This window comes from Scomber japonicus, chromosome 2, assembly GCF_027409825.1.
Source record: "Scomber japonicus isolate fScoJap1 chromosome 2, fScoJap1.pri, whole genome shotgun sequence".
NCBI lineage: Eukaryota > Metazoa > Chordata > Actinopteri > Scombriformes > Scombridae > Scomber > Scomber japonicus.
The window spans coordinates 16,362,852-16,377,812 of NC_070579.1; the positions used below are offsets into that span (position 1 = coordinate 16,362,852).

Here is a 14,961-nt window from a genome sequence, read left to right on the forward strand (position 1 = left end):
CTGAACAATTGCCTCTCTCACTAAGTAAATGGTCTTTGCTGTGTAAAATGGCACCTCTGTTTTCTTTACCCTGAAGGTGAAGGATTTATGGCCTAAAAGTGTATTCATTTCCTCTGCTGTTTGTGATGATGATAATTAATTTGGTGGTAGTGGCCTGACTCCTCTATAACCTGCTGCCGAGGACCCTGTATTGTATTTGACCTTTTAAGTGTTTTGAATCACACAGAAAACCCAGATAAACATTAACAGGAAGAGGTGCCAGGAAGAGTAGCTGTTGCCCACTGCAATGGCTAATAGGGATACCAATGAACTAATCTAAACAGCGGTTGCAGGTGTTAACTCTTCTTGTTTGTCTCTTTCAGAGGCAGCAAAAGCTGCTCACCAGTCAGCCATCGGAAACCTGGTGGTGGACACACCCCCACACCCAGCACTTGGTAATATTGTTGGTCCAGCAGCGATGTTGTCCAGCGTGCCCCCTCCATATCAGCCAGTCAGTGTGCGACATCTGGACTCTCAGTCCAGTTCAGAGGAGCCCCAGGATTACTTGTGGCTGGTAAACTGTGAGAGCAAAAAGCCTGAACCCAACAGGTGAGTGCTAATATTATCTGTACAAGTCCCCACATTCACTGAGTGCTATACTGTGGCATAAGCTGCTTTTCTCTGTACACTTTTCCCCTCCATTGGTTCTTTTTGTACATCTCATCTGTACTGCCACTCTTGCTCTTGTCTCTGCTGTGTGATGTGTAGCTCACTGCAGCTTCACTCTTCATTGGAGGGAGACCAGGAGTATTTGCTCCTGGAGGAGTGTGAGAGCAAGACTCTTCCTCCACAGGCTAGTCTGTGAGTGGCCAGCCATCCAGCTGGAACTGCCTGCTTGTGTGGAGTGCTACACATGTATAAAAAGACAGACCAACAAAAAACACACATAAACACCACATATGCTCTGATTTGCATTGCTTCTGTTAATGATAATTAGTGGATTTGAAGTGTTTGAATCTGCTTGTGAGTGTCCCCTTCACAGATCAAACCAGACTGAATTGTACTTTCCCTCTCACTAAATTGGTTTTGTCATCGCCTGCATGTTCAGAAATGACCCAACAGTAATCAGTTAACTCAGTCCTCCACTTGAACTAAAAACAGCAGTTTTTATCCTAATATGACAAACTGTGCCAAAGATGTGTCTGAATCTAACGTTAAAGGACTAACTGCTACTTGAAAACAGTGTTGTTGGTTTACCATTACAGGTCTTCACTGGTTTACAATGGACTCAATCTCAAACAGTCCCACAGAAAACCAGAATCCCAAACCCAACCATGTTCATATTTTAATTTTCAAAAGGGAGGAAAGCAGATCAGAAGGGGACCGAACAGAGCACACCCAGCCTGACACCCCGTAGACCTGATGATAATTAGACCCAATTCAGACTGTGGTCGACCTGAACAATTGATAATAGAGAGAACACAAACTACGTAGTAGCATGATGTAGCATCAATAAACAAACAGCTGCTGTCGAACAGGGCAACAATGTAATTAATTATCCTGAAAACGAATGCAAAGTCAAAGAAAATCCAAAAATAATTAATATATATTCTTCAAAGTCTAATTTATATTGATACTAGAAAGCCACATTTTCTCCCTCTGTACTACATCCTGTTAGCCAACTGAGCTTTTGATAGATAGTGATAATTTCGAACAAATTTATATGTATTTATATAATTTGGGCTGATCATGGACCGGTGAAGACCTCTACTTACACAAGTGTGTGGGCTGCTTTGTTTCTCTAAATCAACATGTTCTATTGTGTATTTTTAATACTCTGTTCTGCTTGTCTCCTCCTTTCAGAGCTCATGCTGAGTGTTCCAAGTCTACCTCTTCAGAGACAGACCTGAATGACAACCTCCCCTCTCACCGCACACCCACGTCCTCCACCTCCTCGGCTAAACACACCTCGCACAACGGCTTCTTCCCACAGCACCCGGCCCCTGCCTCCGCCTCTTCCATCTACGACTCGCCACCATCGCGCGGCGCCTCGCTCTTAAATGACAACGGCCTCTACCACCTCCCTCGCAGCTACTCTCAGGACACTGTGCTGCTCCCTAAGTCAGCCTCCTCCCCGTCGGCTCATCCGGACAGTGGGGATGCCTCTGAGCTCTACGTCTTCAACACGCCAACACGGAAGCCCTCAATGGAGACACAAATGCGCAACCTTTCCATCAGTTATGATATCCCACCTACACCTGGCGCAAACTGTACTTACCAGGTGCCCCGTACGTTGTCGTCGTCAGGGGTAGGAGGTTCAGAGGGTGGGGGAGATGTAGTGCCCCCTCCCAGACCACCCAAACCTTTGCTCAGTTCCACCTCAGGACCCCCTCCACCTCCCGCTGAGCGCTCACCTACGGACACTTATCATGTGCCCCGCTCAGCCTCAGAGACAGACGGAAACTACTGTGTGCCTACCAGTGCCGGGAATAAAGCATTACGAAGCAACACGATTGGCACTGTGGACTGTTCACGCCTCCGCAAAGGTTTGTGTCGGAGAGAGTTTCTTTATTACTGTTTTTTTTTTTTTTTTTTGCAATTGAAGTTATTGGGCTTTCTTTCAAAAAGGTTCTACTTACAAAGCATGTGTATCATTGTATGCTTTATCATCTTAAAAAGTTCAAATCCAAACACAATTACACACACAGTCAAATCTAACTCCATAAAATTGTGACCTTTATGTACAGCTAAACGAATCATAAACACCCTTACAAGACTTCTCTACAGCTTTTATGATGACATTTGATACTCTTTTCAATTTCTTTTGATGGATGATGAGAGACCTCACCGGAGCTATTGGCATGTTTTCTTCCAGCTGCAATCCCTGTTTTAACCTTTGCTCTTCTGTTCCTGTACAAACCATTCAAACTCTGAATAGCTTATCAGATATGAACACAGAGCAGTTTGCTTCAGATGTCTGTAAACACTCTTTTTGATTAAGAGACTTGGCTATAGTTTACATTTGCACCGCTTTCAAGTTCTAACATTTATATGCAAGCAACATACATTAACAATCATCTTAGTAGGTCTTCACTTGTGGACAAATACATGTGTTCTGCTGCACCACTGAAAGCACAGATATCTTTGGCTTGTCAACCTTACTGACATTAACTTTGGAAACAGTGGGGCTATCCCCTACCTATGTAGTAAAGTCTGACACATACATATGATGTGCAAAATAAATATGATGGTAGATATTCAGGTCTATATAACATGACGCAATTGCTGTTAGCCATCATCACTTTCTCTCTGTATTTAATCAAAAGAACTAAAATGTGACAACTCAGAGGCTCTTCCTATTTGACAAGAAGTAAGTAGTTCCTAATAATGGAATGAGGAAATGAAATTAGTCTAATAATACAACTTTACAGATTTGTTCTTAAATCAGAGCAAATGTCAGAGCAGAAAGGGACCAAATTAGATGAAAAACAAGAAGAGAAACTAATGCATAAGGAGGAGCAAAACATCAAATATTACCCCACTTACACCTCCCTCTGGTGGTGATAAATGTCATTACATAAGTGTCAGAGGTAAGATAATTGTTTACAAATATCAAGAGAGTCTGAGGTGATTATGTTAAACGGGTAGTCCATGTTACATGTGTTATACACTTGTGGAAACTGCAAAACTAGCAATCACTGTACAAATAGTAAATATCCCAGGATTAAGTGATGAAGATACTTTAAAGAGTCAGTGAATACAATGATAGTATTTCTATGCACCGTGAAAATTGGATTTCATCTGACCTGACCATTTCTTTTTTGGTAAAGTCATAGTATTTCCCAGAAATGACTTGTCTTATTGTAAGTATTGTCTGTCATGGTTTACCCACCCTTGGTCTCCCTCAGCTGACACTCTCATTTGCCTTGCAAGCTTTTCCTAGCATTGCTGTGGTTATTGTGGCCCTAAGTGAAACACATTAGCATCTGTATCAGTGCCTAATGAGGATGTAAAAAAACAAAAAAGGCTCTATACAGCACAGCCTGTAGATACAGCTGAGCTCCCTCTAACTGTATAAATTAAAGTTTGCATAGTCATGAAAAGACATTTTTACTGGGATAAGGATTGTGTTATTGGATAAAATGGCTTGAAAGGGAGCCACAATCTAGATCTTGTATGGAAAGGACAGTCTAATACTTCATGTTGTGTTGTATATTTACAGATCAGATAATTCTGTATTAAATATCAGGCATATACTGGAGTTATTTGTATATTTACTCATTCCATTTGTTTTTTGCAGATTTTGGATCCCAGGACTGCTATGACATTCCCAGATCATTCCCTTCTGACAAAAGCTGCTCGTTTGACTTCAATGAAAGCTTCAACAGCTACTTTGTAAGTAACTATTAATGTTTTGATTTACAGTGTTGATACTAGAGACATTTTCAGCTAACACGTTATTGTACACGTCCTTTAATTTGATACTAAATTCCTGGAAATGTTCAGGTATTCAAAGGTTAATTTTACATATCAGAACCCAATGAGCAAAGAACGAAAAATACTTTTTACTGAAATTTTTGGTAGCGTTTTGAAGAAACACTGAGCCCTTTTTTCCCCTCACTGAAAAAAAGATATCACCTACAGACACCCACAGCTCAAACCATGCTAACATTTGTCCCAGAGCACAATATTGCATGAGGTCTGAAAATGTCAAAACAATGGCTGCAGTCTTGTGCAGTAGGCGAAACACGGCTACTGTTGACCTTCAAGCCATGGCAGCAAATATTAGCACAGAAGATGACATCAATTCACTTTGTTGTGGATGGTAGAAATGTTCACTTTATAGGAAATACACAGTCCAGGGGTGTTTTATTACATTCTTATATTTATACAAGAACATTCCTTTAAATAAACACACACTGCTCTCATGTTTGTACTGGCATTTATTTATTTTGTTTGTTTGAAGGGTGTCGTTGTGCTGCTGTGCTCAACAGAATGTGTATTTCAGCTCAGTATTAATTATTTTTGCCAGCAGTTTTACTTCAGGTGAGATCACTCATTAACATTAAGGCTAGCTGCTAGCCTCTGTTACCTGTTGCTGCCAGGGCGTCATCCAGCAATTTTTCAAATTCTCAGTGGTGTAATTTACTCTGGCTAGTAACAACATGTAACAACACCTACCTCTACATTTCTGTTAGTACTGGTTATTTCTTTCTGAGTTCATCCTGGATTGATTCGCTGTTGCCTCATCATTTAAGAATTCCCTCTGCTTTTGTCCAAAACAGAATCTAATGAAATAAATACAATGTGTCAAAAATAGATACACACGTTTTATGACTGTTACTGATTTTTTAGCCCATCAGCTGTTGTGTAAGATATTTCCCTTTAGCCTGAGTTTAGTGGAACCCTAATACAAACATGTATATATGCCTTGTCACCTTCAGAAAAACAAAGGAATGATGCCAGTAGGTAGCCAGTCCACAGAAGAGGTAGACCAGAACTATGTCCCCATGAGCGCCAACTCTCCATCACATCATCACTCGGGCAGTTTGTCTGAGCCCATGCATGAACCCAACTATGTGCCCATGACCCCGAGCACCATGGAGTTCTCCTCTCTTGGAAAGCAAGTCCCCCCGCCCGCCCACATGGGTTTCCGCTCCAGTCCCAAGACCCCTCCTCGCAGGCCAATGCCTAATGACTGCCAGCCCCCACCTGTGGACCGAAATCTCAAACCAGACCGCAAAGGTGAGAGCATAAACGCTGTGTGTGCATGCGTAGATTCACTTGTGCCTTGGTTCATAAATATATCATAGTTCCTGCTGTAGTGATATTGTGCTTAATTTGCTTAAGTTGCTCGGTGTTCACTAATCCATAAACTGACAAATGATCATGTTTCATCTGATGCTCATCTGCTATTCTCACAGTGCTGGCTCATGGTCATATAGCCATCTGTACAAAATGTAATCAGTTCCAACCGTTCTCAAAATGTCATAACAGTCTTTCTTTCATTATAGCTTGTTTTGTTTTTATGAATGTATAAAAATACTTCTCTCATTTGCCTCTGTTGGTTTATCTGGTGTACTAAATACCACCATCTTCCTCTGTGTCTGTCCTTGACCAGCTTATTTCACCTCTTGATGAATTAGTTTAGTGGTTGCAACATCCTCTTACACCCGACACAGTGAGCTCCTCGTCAAAAGCACTTTTGTCCTGAGCTCAAGAGGCCCTGTAGACTGTTTTGGAGGGGGCTGGTCTCTGTGCCATGGAGTGACCGAAGCCTGGGGTGGTCACCTCCATCCCCTTTGTTCCGTCATCTGAATAGAGCCCTTTGATGAAAGACCTAATAGCAAGGGGAATTACAATCTGGGCATATTGAAAGGCTGAGTAATGGGCAAAGAGAAAGACAGAAAGTTGAAGAGTAGCAGGGAATCATCACGTAAACAGACCAAAAACCAGGACTGTTATTGTCATCGACAAAATAAGGCATGCATGGAGTTTTACATTTCCCAATGGGGAGTCATCCCATGCACGGTTATTTTTTCCTTTGACCTTTTAAGCCAAGTCATCTCCAAATTTGGCATGCATGAACTCTGGACTTCCATGACTAAAAGTTATAAAAAGATTTGAATTTCTTCAAATTATTTGCCTGCTGTGCAACAGGCCAGCTAATTTTGGGGCATTACTCATATTTCAAAAAAAAGAGCCATGCTCATAAAATTTGGAGCACATAATCAGACAGCCATTGTGAAGAGTCACTCTTAAACACGTCAATCATAGACAATTTTAGGTTTTTACCAAAACTCATAGCTGCCAATAGCCTAAAAAATTTCAGGAGCTCTTTTAATATTTTTGTGAATTTTAATCCTTTTGAATCATTAAGAAGTAATCTTTTATTATTGGTACAGTGTAAAAATGAAGATACATCAGTGTAGTTCATATTTAGGCCACTAACTCTTCATTATTTAGGTACAATGCAATGGACAAAAGTGAAAAGTAAACATTAGTGAGTAACATCACTATAGAGGTATTTACTTTATATTTGTCATACACATTTAATGAATTAGTAGCATATCACATTGTGCTTTGTTGTTATTTTTCCTTGGATATTATTACTCTCTTTATTCACCATGAGCCATGCAAAATGAATCTGTACTCTCCAGACTAATTCACCTCACTCTGTGCTGTGTTCATCTTCTGTGTACTTTTCTCTCTGCATTGGTTGTTTCAGCCGTATGATGTGAAAGCTTTGGCATCTGTGGTCAAGGCCAGCGAACGGCTCCTCCTTTATTAACACTCTGATATGTGATTCCACTGAAATTCATAATCTTGGTTTGAGATTGTAGCACAGTTAGGTTTTCACTCTTCTCAGCACTACAGAAAAAAAAATGTGTGATCTGTGTGTTTATGTAAAAGGAGCAATGTGCACTCTTCTCAACATGACATGATGTCTTGGTGTACTCTCAGTGCTTAAACATGGCTCGTCGTGCATGCACAGCTGTGATGTCAGTCTTTGTGTGGGAAGCCGTGGTGCATGGAGTGAGGTGCATGTTGGGCAGTATGGGTCTGCTGTTGTCATGACAATCATCCTCTTGATAACAGTGCTCCACAAAAAAAAGGTGACTGGGATGTACATGAGGGTGTAGTTCTGTTCTTCAGCAGAGTCTCGTCTTTTGCTTTGCATGGCAGGGCAGTTGTTTACAATTGGGCTTAATTGTTGTGATCACCAAATTTGTTTTTTTATAATAAGCAAAGTCTTCTTTCACCAATCAGGTCAGAGTCCTAAAATAATAAGAGCAAAAGGTGTTGGTTTAGAGCGAACCGACTCTCAAACCGTAGGTGAATTCCCGAGGGGACGGCGCAAGGGTAGGTACTCCTCACTGAACTGCCATTGTGTATCTGAAAACTTTCCATTCTTTGACCTGTTCAAACTCTACTTCACCCTGACTCTTTGCATGCTGTGAATAGTGTACTGTGGGATTTCTTTGGTTTCTCTGGCCTTTTGGTTCTATCAGAGATTAACTGTGTGCCAACCAGAACCAATTAAACTGTACCCAGATAGGTTTAAAAATATGAACTGTGTGTCACAACTGTTGCATTAATCCAGTCTTATTATATTAAATCCCAGCAGGGGGTGGATGAGTGTGCACTTCATGCATGGTGGATTGCATTTGTTACAGTTTTAGACCTCATTAACAGTCTTAACATAACCTTTAGAAATAAACTGTCACTACAACCTTATTTATTTTATATTCCCTCATTCTGATAAGGATACTTATATCCAGTCAACTAAACACCATAACTTACTAACATTTCTCTTCTGAAACATTTGTTTTTGTGTTTTATTATTTTTATTTTTATTTTTTATTACATATTATGCTTCTAAAACACATTCAGATGTAGCAACCACAAAAAACACTCTGGAAAGAAGTAGATAGCTCTTCAGGAGGAAATTGAACAATGATATCATCTAATGAAAGATGGACCCATAAAAAATAAAAAATAAAAAAATTCTCCTGCTTGCACCGACTACCTTCTGCTTAAAGTACGTATTCCAACTCCCATTGACAGAAGCTGTGTGGTATGAAAATCCATGGTGAATATCTATATTGAGATGCCATATTTGGTCCTAACCATGCTGATACAGCCCACAATTTTGCAGTTTTTTTTTTTTTTTTTTTTTTAACATCCATCTTACCCTGTTGTCTTTTAAAACTGACCATTTTTAAAAAAAAAGTAGATTGATTCACACCAATTTCATGTCTCCACACATCTAAAAGTTGTTCTTTCCTGCAAGAGGGCACTGTTCACTTCAGTTCATTTTAGACAAGGTCAGTTATGATAAAGTCAGCTTAGAAAATACTTCCAGAAATACTAATAGAAGTGAAAATGGGAAGTGGCAAGTGAACTGCTGACTAATATTGATTTATTTATTACTTTTTTAATCCTTTTTCTTTTTCTTTTTTTTTCTTTTTTGTTTTGTAGAAATTGAAAATAACAAACCCTGTTTGTAACTTATCCAGTAAACACAACACCACTAACACGTCTGCATATTATATTTAACTTTCCTATTGTTGACGTTTGTCTGCCTTGCATATATGTTGTGTGAATGTCTTCAGCAGTGACTGACTGGTGTGTGTACCTTGATTCAGGAAAACCTGCTCCATTGGAGATTAAACCACTGCCAGAATGGGAGGAGCCCTGTACGCCTGTCCGTTCGCCTGTCACGCGGTCATTCGCTCGGGAGTAAGTGTCCAAAATGTTCTGCAGCATTTATAATTCTACACTTAGCTAACAACTAAGGGTGTGTTCACACTGTTCTGCTCTTTGTTCAGGCCTGTTTTCATTTGTTGTAGTTTGAAGTCAAGTGAAACTTGCTGTCTCAGAAGATGCACTGAGCCTTGTCTCTCGTGAAGTGTTTTTTAAAGTTGAGAAAATGTAACTTCATAGAGGAGCACAAAGCGAGGGCCAATGAAAAGAAATTGCTGCACTTCATCTCTGGGTGACTAAAGCGGCTGATGTTGTCATGGAAACAGTGTGCATTGACCTACCTGAGATTGATTTTTACCAACACTAAATCTTTTTTTGTAGGAAAAATGTTGTTTGGTGTGAACATGCCCTTTTATAGTAGATATAATTAACTAAAGAAGTAGGCACTAACACTTCATACATTACCGTAGTCACTTTGTGACCATACAGTAGTAGCATTACTCATACAAACAGGTCTGGGATCTGCCTCAGAGCTACATGATACTGAATGAAGTTTGTTGGCTTATCTGGGATGAGGTCTGTGCTTAGTGCTGCAGGGACTCTTCTGGCCGCCGTGGTTTATAGCTGTGGCTGTTAATGTCTGTATTATATTTTGTGCTCACTAGAGACTGTATATGCCTGGAAGTCGGTGTGTAAACATTGTGAATGCTGCTCAGTCTCTCTAGGTTTCCAATGCCAACGAGACCCCCGTCAGTGCATAGCACGGCGTCCAGCACTGACTCCGAGGACTGTGATGAGAATTATGTAGCCATGCTCTCTAATATGTCATCAGATGAACCAGTATGTAACACACAACTATCCTCTGATATAAGAAGTTGCATGATTACTTTTTTCTTTACATCTGAAATCACAAATAATCAAAGCTACAGAAAACATGTTAAATGTCTAATTTGATTTTTTTTGTAATATGTGATATTTTTGTATGGTTTCTTGGAGCTACATCATTCATATGAAATCTATAAAACTAGTTTTCACAACAGCTGCACCATGAATACAGTGGAGGATTCTGTATGAGAGACAGACAAAATTTTCCAGGGTAGAAAACACAGTGCAACCTAAAATGTATTGTTATACAGAAAATATTACAAATCACATTTCCAGTCCTTGCTCCTCTCCCTATGCCATATATTAGAGTGGACAAATTACTGGTTGCTGCAGACGGACTCCTCGCCTTTTCAACTATTTTCTTTGCAGTTTGCTCTTGTCCTGCTGCTCTGCTTTCTTTTATTCTCTATTTTTGCTCTTTTGTTTTTCAGGTATTGTGTTATGTGAAAAATGCCTGTTCTTTCCCCTCAAATTACTACCTTTACTGTTGGTCCTAAGATCCCTTTATATTATTTGGGCATGGGTTGAAATGGAATCAAGTTGAGATTTAGTCATTTAGTAATGCCTACTGAAACAGGCACAATTGGCTTTTACAGGAACACTCTATGAAAAATAATCCTGGATACATTAGTCATACGCTGATGGGATAACTGCTATAAAAAGGGATTTTTCTCTCTTACAGTTTGGGTATCAGATGTACCGATTTTTCCTATTTTCTTGCTGTAACAGTTTGTTTACTTTCCCCAACATTTGCTTTGATACTGTCTGCTGACTTCCTCGTTCTTGCATCACTCATGTTAATTTCTTTCTCCTTAGTCCCTCATTTCTCTGGCTTGACCAGGCTCTGGCTTCATCCATTTTCTTTTTTCCCTGCATTTTGTTCTTGACCATCTGCTGTTCTCTTCTTTCCTTTGTCACTACCTCCTTCTCACTTTATGTAGAGAGGAGTCCTTCTACTGCACTGTCCCCATCACCCCTGTAAAGAGGGAGGTGGAGGAACTTGACACCATAGAGGAGGTGAGCAGGGTTGCCAGGTTAGACATGCATGGCCTGCCCTGTCAGAGCACCAACAGCTTGCCTGTTTCAAGTGTTGTCACTCGATCAGAAAGTATATAGAACAGACCTGCAGTGATTTTTAGATGCAAGTTACAGTATATCACTTTCCCTACAATTAGTCACCATCCTAGTTCTATTAACTCCACCCCACATGTAGTTCAAAATTAACAATAGGCCTAAATGCATGGTGTGTTGTCACATTACCAGAATTTTGAAGTTTTCTACCTAATTTGAAATCTTAGAAATTGATACAGCAAACGTGAAAACACAAAGTATTGTCACTGTAAAATAATAATAATAATAATTAAAAGGAAAGCACCATAAACTCAACAGAGACAAAAACATCAAACTCTTCCCTCTGATTTTATTTGAATTCGTTTTTGGTACTTGGTTAGTGCCCATTTTGGTGCCTGTTAGAAATGGAACCAACTAAAAGATGTGATGTTCACTGATGAAAAAATTGATATTGAAGATTTAATGGTAATCACCTTTACATAAATGATGCCACATTTCATAAATGTATTATAAGTTTGTCAACCAGTTCACATGGACTGTTGTTCAGTTTGAGATTTTGTTTGAATTTGCGTAAACTGTTTCAGTCTCTTTCACCTTTCACATGTTCTATCCAGAAGCCATTTACATCAGTATAACAGCCTCTGAATCCGTGATAAATACAATTTGAGTTTATAAAATATGCTTTTCTATAATGCCAACGATTTGTTCAATCGAATAGCAATAAAATCTCATGCTGCTCAAGCAGACATTTTGGTTATTGTGACAACACAGGAGTGCATTCAAATGTGAGTTGTGTTTCATTGTGACACTGCCTCAGCGTTCTTCTTCCATCAGTTAAATTATTCCTTTTCTGGCTAATGTAGAACATGAAGCTTGGTCCGCCCATGACCGCGGATGGAGGGAGCAGCCCGATGGTGAAGCCGAAAGGAGACAAACAGGTGGAGTACCTGGATTTGGATCTTGACTCTGGCAAGTCTACCCCACCTAGGAAGGTAGGACTCTGTTTTATCTACTCCCACACCTGAATTAACACATGCACACAATCATGGGAAAACAGTTTGAAGGAATATCAAGACTGACCTGTGTGTCCTTTCCCTCTCCAGATGAAAAGCAATGGAACTGGTATGGCAGCATCAGATGAGCGTGTCGACTACGTGGTTGTGGACCAGCAACGGACGCAGGCCCTCAAGAGCACCAGGGAGGCCTGGAACGATGGCCGCCAATCGACAGAGACAGACACACCTTCCAAAGGACCCAAGTGACCATGTTGTCCCAACCACCCACCCTCCAAACCCCCAAACCACTGGGCCTTTTACACTGTTGTACTGTAGGCTCTGGTTTGTGCTTTGGGACGGGCCAGGTGTTTTGTTCCACCTCAGTGAGATCCTTAGTGTGTAGGGTTCAGTGGAGCTCCATAGCCACTCAACCGTCTTTACTTTGCTCTGCTGTCAGGCCTTAGACAGCACTGTGTGTACAGTTGTAGGAAAGGGTGTGGGCCAGGAATAAGCTGTATGCAGTATGAAAGCAGGTGGAATGACTGGACCTGTCTTCGGGGTTTGACTTAAGCAGACTCATGAACTTCGAACATTCACTGCCCCCTATATTGGATTCGTTTTGGTTCCCTATTTTGTTTATCTTCCAGCGGCCTGTGGGTTGATCCAGAGTTAACATTTCCTTAAATTATAATGCTGTTTGATGTTGTTTTGGAGTGTAAGTGAAATCACTTTAACATGATCACAATACTTTGTCATTGCGACACTTTACTAGTTAGCATAGCTGGTTAACTGTGTTGATTTCTCAATATCTCCTCTTTGAGCAGCATGAAGTTTTCTATGGTCACTGATCACAGGTCAGTTTTACAGTTTCTTCACTAATGACAGAAGTTATGGTGGATGACTGAAATTGACTCTGATTTTTTACCCAAGGCAAACTTTAAACTGGATCCCTAAGATAACCCTATATGACAAAATTTCATGGTGAATCTTTTTTTTTTTCTTTTAATGCAAAGGCAGTTGAACTTGTTCATTTTACATGTAACCAAGTGCTCAATTCAAGCTTTGGATTCACACAAGGTTTAATCCACTGAACATAATTTGATTTCCATTTACTTCGTAAGTGGGGATGCTTCAATCTGTTATAATGGAAGTGCAAAGACTGTACAAAAGTGTTATGTATATAAACAGGAAAAGTGTCCTTTATTTGTATGGAATATTCAGCGTGTTTGACTCGAAGGTATGTGGATTCTGCAGGGTAGAATCCTGTGCCTGTCTTAGCTGGTATCAGGACTTATGATTAATGAATGCATTACTGTGAGTTTTTAAAAGAACGTGACAGGTTTTCTATAAGTTATGCAAAGGTATCAAACTTAGGCTAGAGAGAGAGAGAGAGAGAGAGAAAGAAAATCAGGTACTCTTTGTAAAAATGCATACTAATACAACTATCCATTTCTAATTTATTTCTCAAGATATTTCATCAGGTGGATGTCCTGTCCACTTTTAGCTCAGTATTCTTGAATCATATGGATGAACATTTGCTAAAGCGTGTTTAAATGCTTAGTTTGGCAGGCTCTGGTCAGTTAGTTTCACAAGTTCATTGATATTCCTCATTTCCCTCTCCTCTTAGGTTTAATTTATTTCAAATTGAACTGGCATACAGTTTTGGGAAATTGACTGCTTCGTGTAGTCAACTTGATACATCTTTTATAGACGGTGAAAACGTCTTTATGTCTACATAGATCTTTGCTTTACTAACCTGTGAACTCTCACTCAGAAGTCCCAAGCATGTGCTACCATGAGATGAAATCATTGCTGTACATATTTTGCCATCAATTAGATTAACATTTATCTTTTGAAAAATGTGCCTACTAAGTCATCTGTACTCTATTTCACTCTTTCCTTATTGCAGTTTCTTTGTGATATGGACTGCAAAGCTGATGACGCTATCTTTTTTTTAATGAATCTCGACAGAAAATGTAAATTTTAAAAGTGGACTAAATAAAATCCAGCCTCTTATGCATGTGTTGTGTGTCGACAGTGGTATTTACATTATGATTTGTGATGGTTTGAGGGAACAGAATGAGGGTGGGAGGATCCATCCCAACAAATGGGGTAGCCAAATGTTATTGGCGAGCAGTCTCTCCCATGCGACTGACTGTTTATGTCTCACATACACCCCGGATCCTCCCTCTTCCTCTTCAGTGCAACCTCACTATACTGTTTCCCATGGGAGCTCCCCCACAGGTCCCTCCTGTCTTTTAAACCCTGTTATTTTCTCACTGTCATGGTGAGTAACAGCCACTCCATTTATAAAAGAAACTATTCAGTAAAAATATACATTCAGTAAAATAACTTTGACTAGGTGATGTGCTGCTCTATTACCTACTTCATGTCCAGCTACTCCTGCAAACGATTCTATCGTTCTTTGTGTTTTTATTTTTAAATAAAATAGATTAACAAGAAACAACAAAATAAAAATGTATAAGCAGGAAAACAACACAAAATCATCATCAGCACACACACATAATATATATATATTAATATATATATATATATATATATATGTGTGTATATATATATGTGTATATATGTATATATATATATATATATATATCTGTCTTTATCTATATATATCTATATATATATATATCTGTCTTTATCTATATATATCTCAAAACCCAGCAAATCATTTTCCAAAAGGAGTAGGGAGAAGTTAAAAACTTTTCTAATCCTACAACCCCAACCCCAACCCCCCACCCCCACCCGGCCCTTTTTTTGCTTTAACAAAGAACCTAAGGATTAATATGACAAATTTGTTGAATGT

The 14,961-nt window shown here is 39.6% G+C and overlaps 1 protein-coding gene across 1 annotated transcript in view; it reads left to right on the plus strand.

Annotated features, from left to right (window-relative positions):
• The window catches only part of gab1 (GRB2-associated binding protein 1), a 55,705-nt gene extending 41,552 nt beyond the window's left edge, over positions 1-14,153 (plus strand). Inside the window, exons 5-13 of the mRNA XM_053330980.1 lie at positions 363-588; positions 1,843-2,525; positions 4,280-4,374; positions 5,424-5,724; positions 7,750-7,842; positions 9,129-9,222; positions 9,903-10,026; positions 12,006-12,134; positions 12,246-14,153. Coding sequence (XP_053186955.1) covers positions 363-588; positions 1,843-2,525; positions 4,280-4,374; positions 5,424-5,724; positions 7,750-7,842; positions 9,129-9,222; positions 9,903-10,026; positions 12,006-12,134; positions 12,246-12,404 — 1,904 coding nt within the window. The 3' untranslated portion in view covers positions 12,405-14,153. The remainder of the gene's footprint in view (positions 1-362; positions 589-1,842; positions 2,526-4,279; positions 4,375-5,423; positions 5,725-7,749; positions 7,843-9,128; positions 9,223-9,902; positions 10,027-12,005; positions 12,135-12,245) is intronic.
• Positions 14,154-14,961: the final 808 nt, after the last annotated feature.